The sequence below is a fragment of the Lycium ferocissimum genome, chromosome 5, assembly GCF_029784015.1.
Source record: "Lycium ferocissimum isolate CSIRO_LF1 chromosome 5, AGI_CSIRO_Lferr_CH_V1, whole genome shotgun sequence".
NCBI lineage: Eukaryota > Viridiplantae > Streptophyta > Magnoliopsida > Solanales > Solanaceae > Lycium > Lycium ferocissimum.
The window spans coordinates 45452797-45475149 of NC_081346.1; the positions used below are offsets into that span (position 1 = coordinate 45452797).

At 39.0% G+C, this 22353-nt stretch overlaps 1 protein-coding gene across 1 annotated transcript; it reads left to right on the forward strand.

Annotated features, from left to right (window-relative positions):
* The first annotated feature begins 725 nt into the window (after positions 1-725).
* Positions 726-11741, forward strand: LOC132056852 (phospholipid-transporting ATPase 1-like). The gene is given in 9 exon segments (XM_059449239.1): positions 726-3999; positions 5525-5876; positions 6148-6803; positions 6849-6928; positions 7093-7216; positions 7423-7642; positions 9460-9918; positions 10020-10332; positions 11124-11741. Coding segments are annotated over 8 exon segments (3816 nt in total). The 5' UTR covers positions 726-2378; the 3' UTR covers positions 10324-10332; positions 11124-11741.
* Positions 11742-22353: the final 10612 nt, after the last annotated feature.

A 22353-nucleotide genomic window follows, 5' to 3' on the forward strand; every position in this document is an offset into this window, starting at 1 on the left:
AAGTCAATCAAACAGGCTCAAAACCTATTAAAAAATTAATTTCCAGCGAAACAAGAATATTGTAGTTGACTATATTTTAGATGTTATTGTGCTGTTATATGAATGAACTATTCTCAATTTATAAAATCCAAAGCTTTTTCCTCCGAGAAAAGGAGAGAAAAGGCCATAAATAGTCACTTTATGGGAGTAGGATAAAATGGTCACTGGTATACGTTTACCGGTTTTAGTCCTTTAACTATTCAAAAACTTATTAAATTTGGTCTAAATCTATTTTTTTATACAAACAACGTACAAATTCATAAACCATCGTGAGATTAATCGTTAAACCATTCATCGGACACTATCTTTCTCTCTCCACACTTCCTTTTCCTCAAGTTTGTTCTCTAACCTCAACTTTTTTTTTTCTCAAGATCTCTCGCGTTTTGTAACCGACGGATTGCGTTGGTTAAACCGATTTAAAAAACCGACCTAGTAGGTCGGTTTTGTTAAAAAAAAATTAAAAAATTGACGGTCTCATTTTAAAAAACCGACGGTCTCATAAACTCACGAAGGTTTATGAGTTTGTTCGCTTGTTTGTATAAAAAAATAGACGGAGACCAAATTTGATAAGTTTTTGAATAGTTAAAAACTAAAGAAAATAGGTAAATGTATAGTTCGGGGACCATTTTAGGCCTCTTTCATTTACTCCTCCCATTCAGGGACTATTTATGGCCTTTTCTCGAGAAAAGGATGTAAAGTATAATGTGTGTTCGGTACATCTTCCTTCGTACACACCCATAATTAATAATTATGATAAACCCAAATAACGATAGGAAATTAGGGCAAATTCTGGAGAAAAGAAAATAGCAGTACTTGTATTTTTCCAGTTTAACTTCATAATCATAATAATAATGATTGTGATTTCACATAAATGCCACGTTAAAGAAGAATAAGCATGAGTGGTAATTGGTAATGGAATTGGAAAGATAGAGAGAAACGAAGAAGAGACTTGGTCGGTGGGGCAAGAGAAAGAGGAAAGAAGAATCCATCGAGTCACGAAATCAGAACAATAGCTTTGCAGATTGAAGAAGAGACCTCACGTTATTTGTCTTCTTCTTTGCCCTCTCTGTATAAAGCTGATGATTCCACATTTCATTGTTAACTCATCTGACAATTTCCCTCGTTCAACCTCTACTTACTAGACGATAAAACACAACAAAACACACATTTGATTCTTTTCTAATAATTACATGCACCTCCCTATATTTGATGTCATTTTCATGAATCACGGTATTGTTTTTTTTTGGTTGTTGTTTCAATTTTCACATATTTTTAGTGGATATTGCATTTTAGACTCTGTTTTTATTCATGTTTCAATTACATGCACGTCCGAAGATTATATTTATGCCAACTAGCCCATATTTTACCCGGTTTAGCCCATATTTGTGTACAAGTACCTTTTATACAAGGTTATACATTATGTATATAATGTCGTATAATATTGTATATTGGGCTACGTGGCGTAATATTTTATGTTGGGCTGTATATTTTTGAAAATTCACCTTTTTAAATTGCATGGATTTGGTTTTACTGTCCGTTCTGTTATTTTCATGAATCACGGTAATTATTTTTTGGCTGTAAATAGTTCCTGTTTCAATTTCGGCATATCTGGGTTTTGGATATATATTTCCCAAGTATTTCCCTTTTTGTTTTATTTGTCAGCAGCTTTCATTATTGGCCCTATTTGGTGCTTATGAAACATAAAAAGTCTGATTTTTGGATGTTGGTGTTTTGATATCTGCAAAGATCCACCAGGTGTAATTTGGGCGCGTTCGCCTTTAAATTTTTTGGTATATCTGTGTGTTTTGGTCTTTATACAGAAACAAAATCGTATTTTGGTGACACTCATTCTTCACGTTCCATAGCTTACAATTTGTGCCTCCCTTTCCTGCTAGGACTGGAAATCCTGTATTTTACATATCCATATCCATACGATTGACTCCTTGGGTTTCCGAAATAGTGTAAAAAGAAGTGCTTCGAATTATTGCTATTTGAGTCGGACCTGTTCTGAAAAAGTCGAGGTATTTTGAATTGTTTGTTGACACGGATAAAGTCAGGGAAAACCTCTGAAATTATTTCAATATACTGAACTATTGATAATTTCTAGGGGAGTTAAGACTATATCGGCCTTTTTCATTTTTGAGAATGAAGAGGTTACTTTGTGTAGCTTCATTGTGAATTGCTGCCCATTGTTCCAGGATAAAGAAAGCAAAGGGTTAACTGATAAGCTCAAGTTTCTTGAGGGGAAAAATGCAATTTGGACGGTCGATAGTGAATTATTTTCTTATTGTATTTTGAATTTCATTCTCTCCAATGCCCTTCCTGTGGTGGAAGTATTTATGACTAATTCTCAACCAGAACCTTGCCCCTACGATCAGCATCATTCTTCTTCTCCTTTGAGTACAAAGAAGTTTAATTCAGCTGAGCTTCAGTCTAACCAGCCATATTCATCAGAATGCCCCCCAAAGGATAGGAAACGCCTTGTATCGTGGTGTGGAACAGAGGACCATTGGCATGACAAAGCAGCTTTTGAAATATCATGTGATTTGTCTAGGGTGGCTTCATCTGGAGCAGCGTCCACCCGTGGTCCGTCTTTGTCTAGGGCTTCTTCTCGTGTCCGGGATAAGCTGAACAAATCACAGAGGCTTCTTCAGAAAAGCATGCAGCTGGAGGATAGCTTATTACATGGAAGTACCCCTAGGTTGATCCATGTTAATGATCCAAAGAAGACTAATGATAAGTTTGATTTCTGTGGAAATGAGATCAGAACTAGCAAGTATACACTAATAAATTTCTTGCCTAAGAACCTATTCATTCAGTTTCATCGGGTTGCTTATTTATACTTTTTAGCTATTGCTGCCCTGAATCAGCTTCCACCTCTTGCTGTATTTGGGAGAACTGTATCTCTATTTCCTCTTCTGTTTGTGCTTTCCGTGACAGCTGTAAAAGATGGTTATGAGGATTGGCGGAGACACAGATCAGATAGGAACGAGAATAACCGGGAGGCTCTAGTACTTCAATCTGGGAAGTTTCAGTTAAAAAGATGGAAGAAAATTTGGGTTGGTGAGGTTGTGAAGATCCTTGCTAATGAGACAATGCCTTGTGACATGGTGTTGTTAGGAACCAGTGATCCTAGTGGAATTGCTTATATTCAGACAATGAATCTTGATGGTGAATCAAACTTGAAGACAAGGTATGCTAGGCAAGAAACAACTTCATTAGTGTGTGAAGGGGAGACGATTTCGGGAGTTATTAGATGTGAACAGCCTAACAGGAATATTTATGAATTCACGGCCCACATGGAGTTGAATGGGCATAGGTTTCCGCTCAGCCAATCAAATATCATATTGCGTGGTTGTCAGCTGAAGAACACAGAGTGGGCAGTTGGAGTAGCGGTTTATGCTGGGCAAGAGACTAAAGCTATGTTGAACAGCACTGCATCTCCATCTAAAAGAAGCAGGCTGGAAACATACATGAACCGGGAAACCCTTTGGCTGTCTATTTTCCTTCTCGTGATGTGCTTGGCTGTAGCAATTGGGATAGGTCTATGGTTGAAGCGCCATGAGGAGCAGCTTGATACCTTGTCTTATTATCGGAGACTTTACTTTGATGAAGGAAAAAATCATGGCAAACAGTATAAATATTATGGGATTCCTATGGAAACCTTTTACTCCTTTCTGAGTTCGATCATAGTTTTCCAGATAATGATACCTATGTCTCTTTATATCACCATGGAGTTAGTTCGCTTGGGACAGTCGTATTTCATGATTGGAGACAGGCATATGTATGACAGTAGCAGTAATTCAAGATTTCAGTGCAGATCCCTAAATATCAATGAGGATTTGGGTCAGATTCGCTATGTTTTTTCTGATAAAACAGGAACACTTACTGAAAATAAGATGGAATTCAGAAGAGCTAGTGTGTGGGGGAAAAGTTATGGGAGATCCCTTTTGGTTGCTGGTGCATCAGTGAACACAGATATTGGAGGTATGGTAACTGTGTACACTATTTTTTTTTCTTTTCTAAAGATAGTTTGAATCTTTGAACTTGTATAACTGGATGGCTTGGATCTTTTAACCTGCATAACTGGAGGATTAGCATGATGAGACAATATGACAAAATTTTGTAGAATGGCACCATGTTCTGCTTATTAGGTCTTTCAAAATGAATTGCAGGAAAAAGATTTATCCTAAAAACAAAATAGAGGAAAAAAGCAGCTGGAAAAAAGGTACTAGTGGGATAAATAATTAGCAGAAAATTAGAAACAGAAAATCGAAGTCAGTCCATATGTGCAAACATGCAGAGTTTGTTAGTTTTAATGTTATTGAGCATCTGAGGATTCTTGATGTCACTGTTTCATCAAATGGCTTAATCTTCATTCTCTTGAGAGTACTGTTGTTTTGTCTCAATGAAATGCTTGGAATATTTTTTTTGTCACTTTAGCTGGTTATAATATTTGTCAGCTATGAATCACAATTATAGAATGTAGAAGTGCTCAACAATATTAACAGAAAAATTTGTAACTTTACCAGAAGAAGTATTCATACCGGATAGGTGGATTGGTTCTTTCTTGAATGCAATTGGCATCACATTAGGGTTTATCAGATACCCGAAAGAGTTTATTGGCTGTGAAGAGCACACTTAAACAGTTCTTGCATGAAATTATCATCATGTAATACATGCTTTTTTATCGCTATCATTCATTTAGTATGTGTTCTACACGTGCAGATCCCAAGCAGTCAATTTATTTCACAAGAGTTCATCTTACACTGTGTGTCTGTGACAATGAGATTCGAATTTATTTTCTCCTCGTTGTTCGGACTGATAAGTTTATGACACTACAAATGTGTTGCATGTAAGATGTGCTAAGCTGCTTCAGTTTCTTTGCTTGTTCATTCTGGTGCGCTCAATATTTGCCTATTTGTTTCTTTACTTCATTGCAACCCCTTCAAAAATGTCTTGAAGTGATATTTTGCTGTTATACATTTATGTAAGGTTGATCTACTGCACAGTTGATAGTACATTGCTACTGGACCAATGGGATACTCTCTTTTCATGACTGCTTTTTCCCTTATTTGTTTAGTTATTCTTTTTTTGTGCAGCATCTATTTTACTATATCTTGTCAACCTAAAATGGTGTATTTGTCCTCTTTGTATTACCTACTTTAGCAAAAGTCAAGGGTCCCTGTCCCTTATGGAGGGTTTTTCTTTCTCTTATCGAAAGAATAATCTCTAGTTTGATGAAAGTTATCTGCAAGAACAGACTGTTTAGTTGTTTGTATGTAGTTGCTGGTTTTTTAATACATCCTAATGTCCATAATTTTCTGGTTTAGAGCATTTATTGTGCTCATGCATAGGTCTGCGCATAAACTGATATTAAGGAGCCAGCTACATTCTTTGTTTCATTCATCCTTTTGAAGTTTTTGTTTCTCCTAAATATGCTTGTGCACCAAATTAAACACTTAATTTTTGTAATAATGTGCAGAAGAACCACTAACAGAGCCTTCAAGTCAAAGAAAGTTGAGGCTCAAATCAGAAGTTCCAACTGATGTTGAACTAATGGCATTGTTACATACAGAGGTAGATGGAGAAGAGAGGATTGCTGCCCACGAGTTTTTCCTGACTTTGGCAGCATGTAATACCGTGATTCCTATTTGTACCAATAGTTCTTCATGTGATGTACAGAATAATGTGGATGACTCTAGTGTCAGCATCGAGTATCAAGGTGAATCTCCTGATGAACAAGCACTAGTAGCTGCTGCATCTTCTTATGGCTACACATTGTGTGAGCGGACATCTGGTCATGTTGTGATTGATGTGAAGGGTGAGAAACTAAGGTACATGGCGGTCTCACTTCTTGTTTATCGTTTGGTGCTAGTTCTCGTAGGGAACCTTTTAGAACTCATTAATGAAATAGCATTGATTACTACTATAAGTAAATAACTATTGTAATTATTAGTGATGCATGCCATCTATAGCATTGTGACTTTTTCAATTACATGCACGCATTGGGTTTCTTCTCTTGCTTTCTTCTTGTTGATTTTGGTAATTTACTTTATTAGAACTTTTTAGGCATTGGAAATGCGGACTAATGTTTGGCCGGTGCAGGTTGGATGTCTTAGGACTTCATGAGTTCGACAGTGTGCGTAAAAGAATGTCTGTTGTTATCAGATTCCCAAATGATACTGTAAAAATTTTGGTGAAAGGGGCTGATACTTCAATGCTTAGCATTTTAAGCGAAGACCATGAACACATACAAGGTTACACTCATAATTATTTGAGGGAGTACTCCTCTGAAGGACTGCGTTCCCTTGCAGTTGCTGCAAGGGATCTTACAGGAGAAGAACTTGGGGAGTGGCAATGCTTGTACGAGGATGCTAGCACATCCTTGAATGATAGATCAAAAAAATTGCGCCAAACAGCATCTCTAATCGAGTGCAATTTAACTCTACTTGGGGCCACCGCTATAGAGGACAAACTACAAGAGGGTGTACCAGAGGCTATTGAGTCTCTGCGGCAAGCAGGGATAAAGGTTTGGGTTCTTACTGGAGATAAGCAAGAAACTGCAATTTCAATTGGTTTGTCTTGCAAACTCTTGACCTCCGACATGAACCAGATCATCATTAATGGCTCTTCAGAAAATGAATGCAAAAGGTTATTGTCAGACGCCATGGCCAAATATGGTGTGAAGCCTGCAAGTTGTGATAATCAGATCTTAAAATTGCACAGAGAAGCAGAAAATGTTTATGATGAAATTCCAGGGAGTATGAAGTCATATAAATTACCAAAGCAGCTTGCCGGAGAGGAAGAAGTTCCTGGCGGACCTCTGGCACTCATAATTGATGGGAATAGTCTGGTGTATATCTTAGAGAAAGATCTCGAGTCTGAGGTGTGAAGCTTATGTTCCTTTCTAAAGTTAAAGTTTCGTTCTTGAAGATAGCACAACTTGTTGATTCCTTAGGTTATCTTAAAAAGGGATCTTGTTGGCATATTAGCCTTTTACCTTCCCATGTACATTGAGAGTCATTATTTGTGATTGCCATCCTGTCACAGCTCTTCGATCTTGCTACTTCATGTAAAGTTGTACTTTGCTGCCGCGTTGCCCCTTTGCAGAAGGCTGGCATTGTTGATCTAATAAAGAGCCGCACTGATGATATGACTCTAGCCATAGGTGATGGTGAGTTAGCTATATATTGTTAGGTGCTTTCTCTTCATATGTTAAATGTTATATCAGAATTTATCCGATGTTAGAAGAGCTTGTTTATATGAATTATAGATGAAGGTTTTCTGGTCATCTTTGGGGATGTTATGTTTTTAAGGTTTTTCAAGTGCATACACGACTGTTCCCAGCTTTCTCCTTCATCTAATTTGGAAACTTCTCAGGGGCTAATGATGTTTCAATGATCCAAATGGCGGATGTTGGCGTTGGAATATGTGGTCAAGAAGGGCGCCAAGCAGTGATGGCATCGGACTTTGCTATGGGACAATTTCGATTTCTGAAGCGATTGCTTCTTGTGCATGGACATTGGAATTACCAGCGTGTTGGTTATTTGGTTCTTTACAACTTCTACCGCAATGCTGTTTTTGTTTTCATGCTTTTTTAGTACGCTTCTTCTTCTTCTAAATCTGTGTAGTTGTTCCACTAATCGATCAATTTATTCTTCGAGCTTCCTTCTGTTATAGAGTTTAGGTATTTTGTTCGGCTTCTGAAGCTTTTTCAATTGTGTTGTACATGGAAATAAACGTATTTTCCATGGATTATGATGAGAAATAGCGAAATCCGGGCGAAACTTATTTTTAAGAAATAGCTTTCTTCTTATTTTCCATGGTTTAATCTTTTGGTGTGCTTTGATTCTGATTTTGGCTTTGGTTTTTTCCTTTTTGATTCTTCTTACCTAGTTATTAAGAAAGGGATGAAAAGAAATGGTAATACACACAAGGCGTCCACTGTGGCATTTTAATAGTTGGGTCCACTGCCACATTGGAGCATTGTTACAAATAGGGTAGATTTAAATACTTCGCAAAAGGTAGGGGCATGTATGACCCCAAAGTATAACATTAGGGGTATATATGACTCGAAGTATAACGGAGGGTAAATTTAGCAATGTTTGAAAGCCAATGGAATGGAAACCTTCTGCGAGGGTTTGGTTGTAAGCTTGTCCTTGAGTGGAAATGAAATTGGTGCATAGCAAGTGCTTACGGGTGTTTATCATGATCATTTTATGATCGTTAGGTGATGTCATTTGATGACTAATGGTTGAAAATTGGTGATGTCATTTGATGACTAATGGTTGAAAATTGGTGCCATGTTGAGTGAGGATTCTGATGTCTGCAGGTTGAGGCCAGTGATTAATTTTTCTCTTAACTATGAGTTGTTGTGTCATTCGTGATCAAAGGGCTAATAGGTGATGTAATGCTCTTTTTTTCTAAGCTATAGGTGATATAATGTTCTTTATTACGTATTCTTTAGATTTTCTTTTCGCATTTAGGTTGTTCGTAGTTCTAAAATTTAAACTAAGACTTGATGTCTTCTACTTGATTCCATATTTTCTCTTGTAAGAGATTCTTGAGGAAAGATTTGAAGTTGTTGATGGCATCCATTTTCACAATCTAAAGCCAAGTTCTTTCGGTACTAAATATGATCAACTCTTAAGATGCTTGAGACTAAGATGCTCAAGTTTGAGAGAAATTGTGCCAGTCAAATCTTTGGTAATCGTATCGAAGGTCCAAAGCAATTTCTTGATGCAAAAGCTTTTCTTTATCATCTGGTTCTTTACACGGGGAAAAAGTTTTTAATGGTCATGTATGATTAGCATATTCTTTTTCATACATCTATTTTCATTTTGTTATTCTTCCCTGGAATTATTATGGACATCAATATCCCCTTTCTAGTAGGCCAAAATTTTGGTTTTTTTTTTTTTTTTTAATTGATGCTTGGATGTTTTGAAATTTAATAAATTGTCAGAGACTTTTTTGTTTTTCATCTCTTGGGTATTGGTGTGAATCTGATTAGCTTAGTTGTTTCCACACTTGCATGAGGTAACTGTGTTTGCCAGGATTCTTTGTAAGTTTAGTTAGAGATTTGTGAGTCAGTGTAGGGATAACTGTGAGATTCAGTGAACCTTTAGATTTAGAGGACCTTTTGTTTTGTACTAACAAGAAGTTATTATTTATTCAAATGCGATGAGTGCTAATAGAGCATAACTAATATAGAGGATTCATATGCCTAGCTCAATTAGTTCTCGAAATGAGGTTACAATACGGGAAACCTGAGCTTGATCCGCATTGTTATCATGCAACATTACAGTTACTATGTGTTGAATTGTTTCTCATATCTCCTAGGGTGCGATGTGCAGTTTGAAAAAGCACAACATGAAACAGGTATCTGAACTTATTTGTTCTGTATTCTGTTGTCTGTAGGTACATATTGTGCACAGCTTTTTCTACAACTTCTGCATTGACAGATTGGAGTAGTATGTTTTATTCTGTCATCTATACTTCTGTACCTACAGTAATTGTTGGTATTCTGGACAAGGATTTAAGTCATGAGACACTACTGAGGTATCCAAAACTCTATGCTGCTGGCCACAGACATGAGAGTTACAATATGAAACTCTTCTGGCTCACGATGATTGATACAGTATGGCAAAGTCTTGTTCTTTTCTTTGTACCAGTACTAACTTATTATCAGAGCGAAATTGACATATGGAGTATGGGTAGCTTGTGGACAATTGCAATAGTGATCCTTGTTAACACGCACTTGGCAATGGACATACAGCGCTGGGCAATATATACTCATATGGCAGTGTGGGGGTCAATTATTATCACGTATGTCTGTTTGGTGGTGGTGGACTCTATACCTGTCTTCCCTAATTATGGGTTAGTATCTCCATTGATGTCTTAACGTCTGATATCTGAATGTTTTTACATATTGATTAAGAGGTCTATGATTTGAGAAACGTAATATTTGTCTTCTGCAGTACAGTCTATCAGCTGGTGAAGTCACCTGCCTACTGGCTCTTAATTTTGCTCATTATGGTGATGGCTTTGCTTCCTCGCTTTATTCTCAAAGTTACACACCAAATTTTCTGTCCGTCAGACATCCAGATAGCTAGAGAAGCAGAGGTATTGAGGAGAAGAGCTAGCCATTCTAAGTCTATAGCCATTCTAAGTCTAGGCCAGATCACAATGAAAGCTAATATGTGCTGTCAACATTGTCAATCACCCCATTTGAATATTGCTTTGGTTGGGCTTTCCCGGTGCTTCGCTTCTATTCTGGTATAGAAGTTGCAGGTATGTTGCCGCTCCCTAACATTGTGTGAAATTATGCTTCTTTTCGAATTGGCACAAAAAATCAAAAGAATGCTTATAGTGTATCACAGTTACTTGATGAAACTACTTTCTCTTGTAAAATAATTTAACTTTCCCTTGTTAAAAGAAAAACATAAGCACTCAAGGGTGTGGCCTAATAGTCAATGAATTGGGTTGAGCATCATGAGGTCTCAGGTTCAAATCCCAACAGAGACGAAAACACTAGGTGATTTCTTTCCCTAGCCTTGGTGAACAGAGTTACCTAGTACTTGTTGCTGGTGGGAAGTGGCAGGCAGTGACAAAGCCACATGCATCCAAGGGGTGCCAACCAATACTCCTTCGCTGAAAAATTACACTGTGTAAAAACGTAAAAAGAACTTTTTTACGTATATATACTATGTGTTGAACCCTCTTAATTTAGTTGTGTATTTACTTTTTAATATTTTGACACCCCTCAGTAAAAATTCTAGTTCCGCCTCTGGTGGCAGGTACCCCGTGGAATTAGTCGAGGTGCGTGCTAGCTGGCCCGGACATCATGATTATTAAGAAAATATTCTTAGCTTTTTGAATGAAACTAAACGGTTAAAATGGGAGTACTTTAGGAAATATATTTTTCTCCTGATGTGAAACTTACTGAAGCCATTTTCCATCCTTTATTTTTGTCTAGCTGCAGTCGCGAGTGGGTCTCTGATATAATAGCAGAGAACTAGTCATTATGATTTAATATTAATGTTCTGTTTGCTCAACACTAATATATCTTGCTCATGCTTCAGATGAGCTACAGCAACGTAGGGCCAGCTGGTGAAACCATTAACAGAACGCGGATAAAAGCAGTTGGAGTCACCATTTGAATGAGAGAAAAGGGAAGAAGAGGGTTGAACTTAAAGCCGGACCGTGATGATTAGTGGAGAGTCCCTGAAGACGATCTGGCTGAGGCAGAAAAGGCGAATAAAAACAATGGGATGGATTATATAACTGTTTGTTGATATTTAAAGGTGTAAATGATAGGCTGATTGTTAGGTATTCAGTGTATTAAGTTATTGCAGTAATTACATCCATATATATATATATATATATATATATATAGAGAGAGAGAGAGAGAGAGAGAGAGTGTGTGTGAAAGAAGAGAAATGAAGACCGACAAAGGGAGAAAGAAATGCTAGTGTATAATGGGCTTCTTGTAAAGTGCTCTTTCAACACATTGAAGGAGAAAAAGTAAAACAAACTTCCATCTCGAATTTTTGTTTTTCCTCAGAGGAATAATTTAGAAGAAAAACTAGTAGTATATCACCCTCTTTCCGTTGATATTAGAGTAGGAGGAGTGTTAATATAATGAGCACATGTAACATGATTATACCTTTTCTGTTTAGCTATGGAAGTGAAGTTGGAGACTGGCAATACAGCAGACAGCTAAGGGGAAGTTGTAAGAATAAATAATAATAATAATAATAATAATAATGAATTAAAGGGGGCTATAGATTCTCCGCCAAAGAGTGTTGTCCTTTTCTGTACGCATTCTCACTTACTGAGGTCTACAACAATTTAGCAAGGCCAAGTCCAAGGTGTGAAGTGTGGACACAGAATATTGAGGAAGGACCACATGATGTTATTGTTGGGAGTTGGGATAAGTCCTAAGTCCAAAACTCCAAGGTGTGAACATGACATGTCCCTTGCCTTCTTCCTCTGTTCAAACCTAACCACCCTTCTAACTAGAGTTTATAAAACCGAAGCCAATCTAAAACCATCACTTGGCATAAGAAGGATAAAGCTAATTTGTTTTGTTCTAAATTCTCACCATGTTCGAAATTCATTGATCTGATTATTTTTGGTTCATGTTGTAGGGGCGAATCTAATGTTACGGCATCGGGTTTATCCGAACTCAGTACTTTTAACGCGGAACATAAGTTTATGTGTATAAGTTCACCAAAATCGCAATAAATAATAGACACGAACCTATAACTTTTAAAATCTAGCGGGCTCAATGCTAAGAACCTTAATATTTAACCTATAAAATTTAAATTTGAAATCCGTGTCCGCACGTCACAATAAGTCTTTAGCAATTTCTATCTAGGAGAATTTTATTTGTAAGATTCAAACCTGAAATGCCTTTGGTTCACTATGAAGAAACCTTTATTATTCTTGGACGAGAATAGATCCTTCATCATATGTAGATCTACCAAATCCAAGGGTGTTTTCTATCTTGTTCTCAATGGTTTTAACTTTTTAAAGTCATATAGCCTTTCAAGTCAAACTTTAAAAGAAAACAAATGCGGAAAGAGGAAAGAGGAAAGAGGAAAAAGGAGTACTTTGACAAGTTCAATTCAGCTGTTGTTTTGATATTATGATACAAAATCTAATACTTTAGAAGTTGAAACGTTTCGTCTAAAAACTTAAAACATCATACAATTTGATGGAAAATATATGATCTTAGTTTGATGCGAGGGTGCAAAATTAAGTAGGAAGATAATTATAAGACGGTGATACTATTACTTAATTAGCTGTAATTATAGTCAAGTACAAAACTACAAATCTATCTGTATACGGTAAAAACCGAGGCAACTTGTATCCGGTAAGAACCGGGGTAAAGTTTAAAGCCATCCAAAACGAGATCAAGGGAGAGTAGGGTCGTAACAACAGACTTGAACAAAAACCGAGGGGTCATGAGTACATTCAACTCTGCGTCAAAACCGAGAGTATTCTAACGAGCTCAGAAAAGCCGAGCCTAAAGGGAACACGTTCAATATAGGTTCGGAGAATCAGTTATGAAGCAGGCCACGCGTCATCTTACCGTTTTGCCATTTGCGCTGACAACAGTACAGGTGTCAGACCTTACGGACGCAGCCTTATCCATTTTAGGGTTTTTCTAGAAAGGCTTCTACACATTGTAATCAGTAAAGTGGCAGAGAAATCTTCTTAAGTCTTTTGGCTCGGTTAAAGGGAACACCTTCCAGACTAGACCAGTTTGCAGAGCTTGCTAACTTATCTTTCTAAGTTTCCTTTGCTTTTATAAGTGGTTAATAGGATATGTGGTTAAGATGGTTTATAGTATAAAACAGTAGCAAATAAATAGAAATATATTGTTATCCACTTTTGGGGGTAAACAGCTTGGCACCCACCGTGGGGCATAGGATAATAGTGGTGTTTTAATTCGATACCCCCTTTTTCATTTATTTTTTGAAATTTTTTTGTTTCCGATACGGTCGAGATGGTAAGCAGTGGTAATTCCGAACACGTGAATAACCATGAAATAGTCGCTGAAAATCAAAACAACACCATACCACCTACTGACCCGGCCAATCCAAATCCTGTGAACTCGGCCGAAGGCCTTAACCGCTAGAATACCATCAACCAGGAGAATGCCGCCCTTCCGGCCACAGACCCTTTGAATAGCAATAATTCAACTACTTTGCTTCGGGCGAAAGGCCAGAAAGCCCTGGATGCCTAAAAAGCTTCGGATATGTCGAATGAAATTAACTTACGTTTGATAGTTGAAATGTTGCAGGAACAAGGGATTGTTATAGCTCAGCTCCAGAACAAAGACAACAAAGCAGCATCAACAAAGCCAAAAGGGGCTACCGAACCAAAGCGAGAGAAGTCACAGATAGTCGAGAGCAACGGATCCAGGGCTGGTTCATCTACCGAGGTTTTAAAAATGCTCGAAACTTTGTCAAAGCGACGATTCCACAGAGAAAAGGGTGGAAACATACAACTCTCGGGTAGATCAAATCCCGGGAGCACCTCCGATCTTGAAAGGACCGAATTCAAAGAGATACATTCAAAGGCCTTTCCCTCCGAGTGCAGCCTCGAAGCTGATCCCGAAGAGGTTCAAGATGCCGAATATTCCAAAGTATGATGGTATGACAGATCCACAAGCGTATGTAACCTCGTACACTTGTGCCATAAAAGGCAATGATGTCGAAGAGATGAAATAGAGTCGGTATTGCTGAAAAAATTTGGTGAAATGTTATCCAAAGGGGCATTGACTTGGTACGACCACCTGCCGTAGCATTCCATCACTTCTTTTGAGATTCTCGCAGATGCGTTTATAAAAGCTCATGCCGGAGCCAAGAAGGTACAGGCAAGAAAGGCAGACATCTTTAGAATCACCCAAAGAGATAATGAGCTGCTACAAGAGTTCGTGAATCAGTTCCAAAGAGAACGGATGGAACTTCCTCCGATCCCGGAAGAATGGGCGGCTCAAGCTTTCACTAAGGGACTCAATCCCCGAAGTTCAACTGCCTCGTTTAAATTAAAGGAGAACTTATTGGAATACGAGGCAGTAACTTGGGCTGATGTCCACAACATGTACGAATCCAAAATTCGAGTAGAGGATGATCAACTTGAACTTCCTCCCGATCCGATAAGTGGAAGTCAGAACTCTGAGAGATCGAGGAAACATTATGAACCGGAGACAAGGCTATCGAGAGATAGGTATCGGCCGTATTCTCAACCGGAGAAATCCAGCTTAAGGTCGAATAAGGGAAGAAGCGGCCCTAGTCATCTCTCAAGTAAGGGTGATAAACGAGCTGATCGTGGCTCAAACAGCCGGAGGTTGCTATTTAGAGGCGATGCCGGTAGTTCCGCCAGCAATGGTGACATTACGAGGTTATCAGAGTACAACTTCAACATTAACACCGCAGATCTTGTCTCGACTATCGGCCGTATCACAGATGCCAGGTGGCCGAGGCCATTAAGATCTGATTCGGCCTAAAGAGATCCAAGCATGATGTGTGAATATCATGGAACTCATGGCCATAGAACCGAAGGTTGCCGCCAATTAAGGGAAGATGTGGCTCGGTTGTTAAAAAACTATCACCTTCGTGAATTCTTGAGTGAGCAAGCCAAAAGCCATTATAAAGGAAGAGAAGATCACAAACAGGTCGAGCCCATGGAACCACAGCACGTGATCAATATGATAATCGGAGGAATGGATACACCACGAGGACTGATGATGAAAAGAACAAAGGTTTTCATTGTACGGGAAAAGCGGACCAGGGATTATGTGCCCGAGGGATCCATTTCCTTCAACGATGAGGATGCAGAAGGCATCATTCAACCACACAATGATGCGTTGGTAATTTATATTCTTATTTTAAATCTCAAGTTAAACGTATTTTGATTGACCCAGGTAGTTCAACCAACATTATCTGATGGAGAGTGGTAAAACAACTGAGGTTGGTGGATTAAATTGTTCCGATGGCTCGGGTGCTCAGCGGATTCAATATGACAAGCAAAACTACTAAGGGAGAAATTTCTTTACCAGTCAACATAGACGGGACTATTCAGCAGACTGTGTTCTATTTCATTGAGGGAGAGATGAAGTATAATGCTTTACTCGGCAGACTGTGGATTCATAGCATGAGGGCGGTACCATCGACATTACATCAGATGTTGAAATTCCTAACTCTGGAAGGGATAAAGACGGTCCATGGTGAACAACCCGAAGCAAGGGAAATGTTCGCGATTGAAGGATCCCCCCTCGTCCTAAAGGAACCGATTCAAAAAACAGTTGAATCGACCAAAGGCAAAGACATCAAATAGCAATTAAAGAATGCGGGCTCGAATGAAGAGAAGGAGGTGATGAGCCCAAGTTTTGAAGAAGATGATTTCGGTATGCCCAGATCATTCGTATTACCGGATGATTCGGATGCGACCAAGTCTACCGTAGAGGAGTTGAAACAGATCATCTTGTTCGTGCACTTACCGGATAGAAAGGTATAGCTGGGCACGGGGTTAACCTCGGAGCTCAGGAGCAAGTTAATTAAATTTCTTCAAGCTAATTCCGATTGTTTTGCATGGTCCCATTTAGACATGATAGGTGTACCACTAGAGGTGACGACACATAAGCTCAGCCTCGATAAAAAATTCACTCTGGTCAAACAGAAAAAAAGACCGATGGCTAAATCAAAACGTGTCTTCGTCAAAGATGAGGTAACAAAGCTTTTAAAAATAGGTTATATCCGGGAGGTTAAATATCCGGATAGCTAATGTCGTCATTGTACCGAAGAAAGGTAACAAATTTAGAATGTGTGTTGATTATAAAGATCTAAACAAAGCATGCCTGAAGGATTCATTCCCGATGCCTTACATTGATAGAATGATCGATGCAATGGCCGAGCATGAGATGTTGAGTTTTCTCGATGCCTATGCCGGGTACAACCAAATTTGGATGAACCCGGAGGATCAAGAGAAAACTTCCTTTATAACTCGATATGGGACTTATTGCTAAAATGTAATGCCGTTCGGATTAAAAAATGCTGGAGCAACTTATCAACGCCTAGTTAACCAAATGTTCGAAGAACAGATAGGTAAAATAATGGAGGTTTACATTAATGACATGTTAGTCAAGTCCCTGGAAACAGAGGACCATTTAAAATATTTGCAGGATACCTTCGATATACTTCGCAAGTACAACATGAAATTGAACCCGGAGAAGTATACATTTGGGGTCAGATCTGGCAAGTTTCTGGGCTTCATGGTGTCAAACCGGGGGATTGAAATCAACCTGGACAAAATCAAATCCATCGAGGACATCAAAGTAGTGAACAACGTGAAGGCGGTACAAAGGTTGACCGGAAGGATAGCAGCTACGCCGGTTCATTTCGAAGTCATCGGATAAAAGACACCGTTTCTTTTCTTTGTTAAGGAAAAAGAATGACTTCTTATGGACACCAGAATGTCAAAAGGCTTTGGAAGAGTTGAAACAGTACTTGTCGAGCCCACCCTTATTGCACACACTAAAGGCAGACGAATAATTGTTCGTTGTATCTAGCGGTATCCGAGGTTGCGGTAAGCAGCGTTTTGGTCAGAGAAGAAGGAGGTAAGCTGTTATATCCCGTATTTTGTACGTCGGGATAATCCGAGTCAACCACAATAAGTTAAGGACAAGACCATTCCGGGATACGAAGTCGAGATTTTAACCACAATTGTGTTTTAAGACATAAGTGTTCATGATATTGTGGTATGGAATATTAAGGAAAGTTGGGGGTTGAATGTTATTTTTGGAAAATAATTAATTCATGAAAAAGAAAAGAAAAAAAGGGGGGGGGGGGGGGGGGGCCGTGTGGCCGGCACGCTTGGTGTGGGCCATGGCCACGTGGTTGGCTAATACATGTAATAAAAAGATGACTAAGTCATCTTATTTCATCATCTTCACCTCTTGGAAAATTCAAGAAGCTTAGAGAAAAAAAAAAAAAGAGAGAAAGAGAGTGAGGAGTGTTCGGCCATGGCATAGAAAATTGAAGACCAAAAATCCTCTTGAAAAAATATTTTCTTCTAGCAAATCAAGCGATTGGAAGGTCCTCTACAACTTGGAGTAGTTGTTGGAACAAACAAGGCATTCAATCTTGCAAGAACAAACTTTAGCCAAGTTGAAGAATCAAGTGAAGAAGGTAAGGTTCAATCTCTCTTTTTATATGTTATGCATGGTTTGTGTATATTGTGGAGTGTGGAAATGAATGAAATCCATGAAAGTGGGGTGTTAATGTTGTAGCCGTGTGTGTGTGTGTTGTGGCCGTGTAGAGGTGTGTGTGGTGTAGGGTGATGGATTAATTTTCCTTGGCATGTTTGGTTATTGTAGTGTATTGAAATGGATGAAAATCATGAAATTTGGTTGTGGGTGTGTTGGCCGAATATGGGTTGTGTGGTGTAGCAAAGAATGAATTAATTTTGTTTAGTGTTTTGGTTGTTGTCGTTATGAATTCTATGTTGATAATGAGATTCTAAGGATCCAAGTTGATGTTGTAATCGTTGCGGGCTGATTTGAAAGTCAACGTGATTCCTAGGTAGTTTGTATCTTTATGGGAATGACATTGCTAACAAATGAATTGTTGATGTAAGTTATGAATTCGGAAGTGAGGGATGTGTTGTTGTTGTTGGTCTCGGGTTTGGGCATGATTTCGGGTGAATTGGTACATTAGTTGGATTGTTTGAAATATTGTGTGAATTGTTTAAAGTGTTCTTGAGTATTGTTGGAATGGTTCTGGATTAGTAATTGAACGTATGAGCATGAATATTGGTTTAAATGTAAGTGGTTGAATTGAATATAATGAATGTTGTTGAATTATGTAGTAAAGGGTTGCTCATGTTAGAATGCGTTTAGAATTGATTATTGATGTTGCTAATATGTTGTTGGTATTGTTGTTGATGAATTTGGCCGAGTTGAATTCTCGGGGTTGTTGAATTTACAGGGGAAATGCTGCCCAAATTTCCGTAGAATTAAGTGCTAGTTTGGGATTGCATGCCTAAATGCCTATAGCTAATGTGAGTATTTAATGACGTATTGTAGATCTTGGGAAGTCCACGACGTAAGTTTGGACTAGCTTTGAGAGCGGACGAGGTATGTAAAGCTCACCCCTTCTTTCTTTTGGCATGTCCTAGTTGTAACTAGGCTATGACACGAGCTTTGAGGTAACTCCACTCTTAAATTCCGAACATGTTTATGATCCATATTTGCTTATCGAGGTTAGCATCCTTAATATGGTCATGTCATGGTCTTTATGTCTTTGATATGGTTGGATTTAAAATGTTGTATAAACGGTTTTGTTTTCAAAGGATCCTATGTCTAGAAATGTCTGTAACTTTCGTAGACAGAACCGGATTGCCTTGAAACGTTCGTAGAAAGTTTTGTAACGTATAATGACGTTAACTTTCATGGGCGGGCCCGGATTGATTGATGCATATCCGGGGTCCCCGAGATTTTCATTTGTACAGTTCTAATGACTTGTTTTTGAAGGAACTTAGCATGATTTCCGTTTTGACTCTCGAGCGTCGACTACTTCATATCCATTGAGTCTATGATGATGATTTATGTGCATATGGTTTCTCACTACTCTGCTCGTGCGGCGTTGCTACTTCCTTTCATGCGTCCGGGCCGGGGCATGTATTCGTGCAATTCATTTGCATTGTTCACCGCGTCCCTCACTGTAGGCGGGGCACGTTATATATATATATATATGATATGATGATATGGGGAGGCGGCGGGGATGGCATATGATGACTCTATTCACCGCGTCCCTCACTAGAGGGCGGGGCACGTTACATGTACATGCATATGATGATTTTACTTACCGCATCCCTCGTTAAAGGGGTAGGGGCACGTTATGCTTGCATATGTTCATGATGATTTTCATTTATGTCACTCGCCTATTTACGATTTTGAAATGCATGATTTATGTATCAAGGTAAGCTTTATGAGTTTTCGGTTACTATACTACTTTTTTATGTCCTCCTTATTTCCGTACGATTATTTATTGTATTTCATGATTTACATGCTCGGTGCATATTCCGTACCGACCCCCTTTCTTCGGAGTCGCGTTTCATGCGCGTTGTACAGATACTCGTTTGGGTGAGCCGCCAGCTTAGGATTCCTACTCAGCAGTCTTGGAGTGCTCCTTTTGTTCCGGAGCCTACACTTTGGTACAGATTCTTTTGGTGCATATATGTCTATGTTTATTCAGGGGTACGGCGGGGCCCTGTCCCGTCATATGATTCTGTTATCACTCGTACAGATCTGTAGACATATATGTGGGTTGTGGGTAGTATTGTTCAGTTACGTTTGCGTTCTGTACATTCCAGGTTGTATGTATGATGTATATATATATATATATATATATATATATATATATATATATATATATATATATATATGTGTGTGTGTGTGTATGTATAAGTTTTTAGTATGTTTGCTATGAGCTGTTTATGGTTAGTAAAGGGTACGAGTGCCCAGCTCGGGCACTAGTCACGGCCTACGGGGTTGGGTCGTGACATAAGCAATTCCCTATCTACTATGTAAGTAGGACATTAGGAGATGTGGAGACCCGTTATCCGCACCTCAAAAAATTAGCGTTGGCTTTAGTAAGTGCTTCAAGGAAGCTAAAACCTTATTTTCAATGCCACCCCATATGTGTAGTAACTACTTACCCGTTAAAAAATGTCATGCATAAACCGGAACTGTTGGGGAGGTTGACTAAATGGGCTGTGGAAATTAGCGGTTATGATATCAAGTATAGGCCTAGAATGGCTATTAAATCTCAAATCTTAGCTGACTTCGTAGCGGACTTTACCTCGGCGATGGTTCCCGAGGTGGAAAAAGAGCTCCTGTTAACCTCGGGAAAAGTCTCAGGGATCTGGACCCTGTATACAGACGGGGCATTGAATCTAAAAGGGTTCGGATTGGGTATTGTTCTTAAGACCCCCGCAGGTGACGTTATTAGACAATCAATCGGAACTTTAAAATTGACTAACAATAAAGTCGAATATGAGGCTATGATTGCAGGTTTAAAATTGGCTCGGAGTTTAGGAGCCGAAGTCATCGAAGCTAAGTGCGACTCCCTTTTGGTCGTAAATCAAGTCAACAGTGTTTTCGAAGTTAAAGATGAACGAATGCAAAAATACTTGAAAAAAACTCAAGTAATATTGCATTGGTTTAAAGAATGGACTATGGTTCATATACCGAGGGAGAAAAACAACGAAGCAGATGTATTGGCTAACTTGGGCTCTTCGGTCGAAGCGGAGGAGTTCAATTATGGTACGATCGTCCAATTGATGAACTTGGCTGTGGAAAACGGTCACGCCGTAATAAATGTAATGGGCCTGACATGGGATTGGCGCAACAAATATATTGATTACTTGCGAGAAGGAAAGCTCCCAATAGACCCAAAAGAATCGAGATCTCTACGAACCAAAGCAGCGAGATTCTGCTTGGTCGACGACCAGTTGTATTGTCGATCTTTCTACGGACCTTTGGCTAAGTGCTTAGGGCCCGGAGAGACAGATTACGTGATGAGGGAGGTTCACGAAGGGACCTGCGGTAATCATTCGGGTGCCGAAGCTTTGGTCTGAAAATTAATCAGAGCAAGATATTATTAGAGCCGGATGGAGGAAGACACGAAAAGCTTTGTCCGTAAATATGATGGGTGCCAAAAGCACGCACCGATAATACACCAGCCGGCGGAGTTGTTGCACCCGATACTGTCCCCTTGGCCGTTTATGGAATGGGAATGGATATTGTCGGCCTTTTGCCATGGGCTCCAGGTAAGGTTCGGTTTATTTTATTTATGACTGACTACTTTTCCAAATGGGTTGAAGCACAGGCCTTCGAGAAAGTTAGAGAGAAGGAAGTTATTAACTTCATTTGGGACCATATTGTTTGTCAGTTCGGTATTCCAGCCGAGATAACTTGTGATAACGGTCGTTAATTCATTGGCAGGACTGAAGATCAAGAAGATTGTATCAACTCCGTATCACCCGAGTGCAAACGAACAGGCGGAGTCAACAAAATAAAACCATAATCCAAAATCTGAGGAAGCGGTTAGAGTCGTCAAAGCACAAATGGAAAGAAGTTTTGCCGGAAGTATTGTGGGCCTACAGAACCACATCAAAGTCGAGTACGAAAGAAACACCATTTTCTCTGGTTTACGGGGCCGAGGCTTTAATTCCTATAGAAGTTGGCAAACCGAGCCTGAGGTTCCGGTATGCAACAGACGAGTCAAATGAAGAAGCTATGGACGTAAAGCTTGACTTAACAAACAAACTACGCGAGAACGCGCTGGTCCGTTTAGCAGCTCAAAAACAGCGAATGGGAAGATACTACAATCGAAGGACGAACCTTTAACATTTTCAAGTTGGGGACTTAGTGCTTCGGAAAATTACCCTGCATACTAAGAATCTCGATGATGGGAAATTGGGACCAAACTGGGAAGGACCGTATAAGGTAACCGGAATAACTGGCAAAGAATCCTATCAATTGAAAATCGGAGACGGCCAATAGCTGCACAACAATTGGAACGTAGCACACTTGAAGAAATGCTATTGGTGAGGTACGATTCGTTAACCCTTTGTGAATTCTAATAATTCTCACCTTTCTTCTTTACAGGGTCAAATCGGAGTAAATTTGAAAGTCTTAGAATTAGGTCTGAAAACACGTGTTGCACTCTTTTTCTTAGCTCGATTTTATCCCGAAATGGTTTTTCGGCAAGGTTTTTAACTAGGCAACAAGTATAA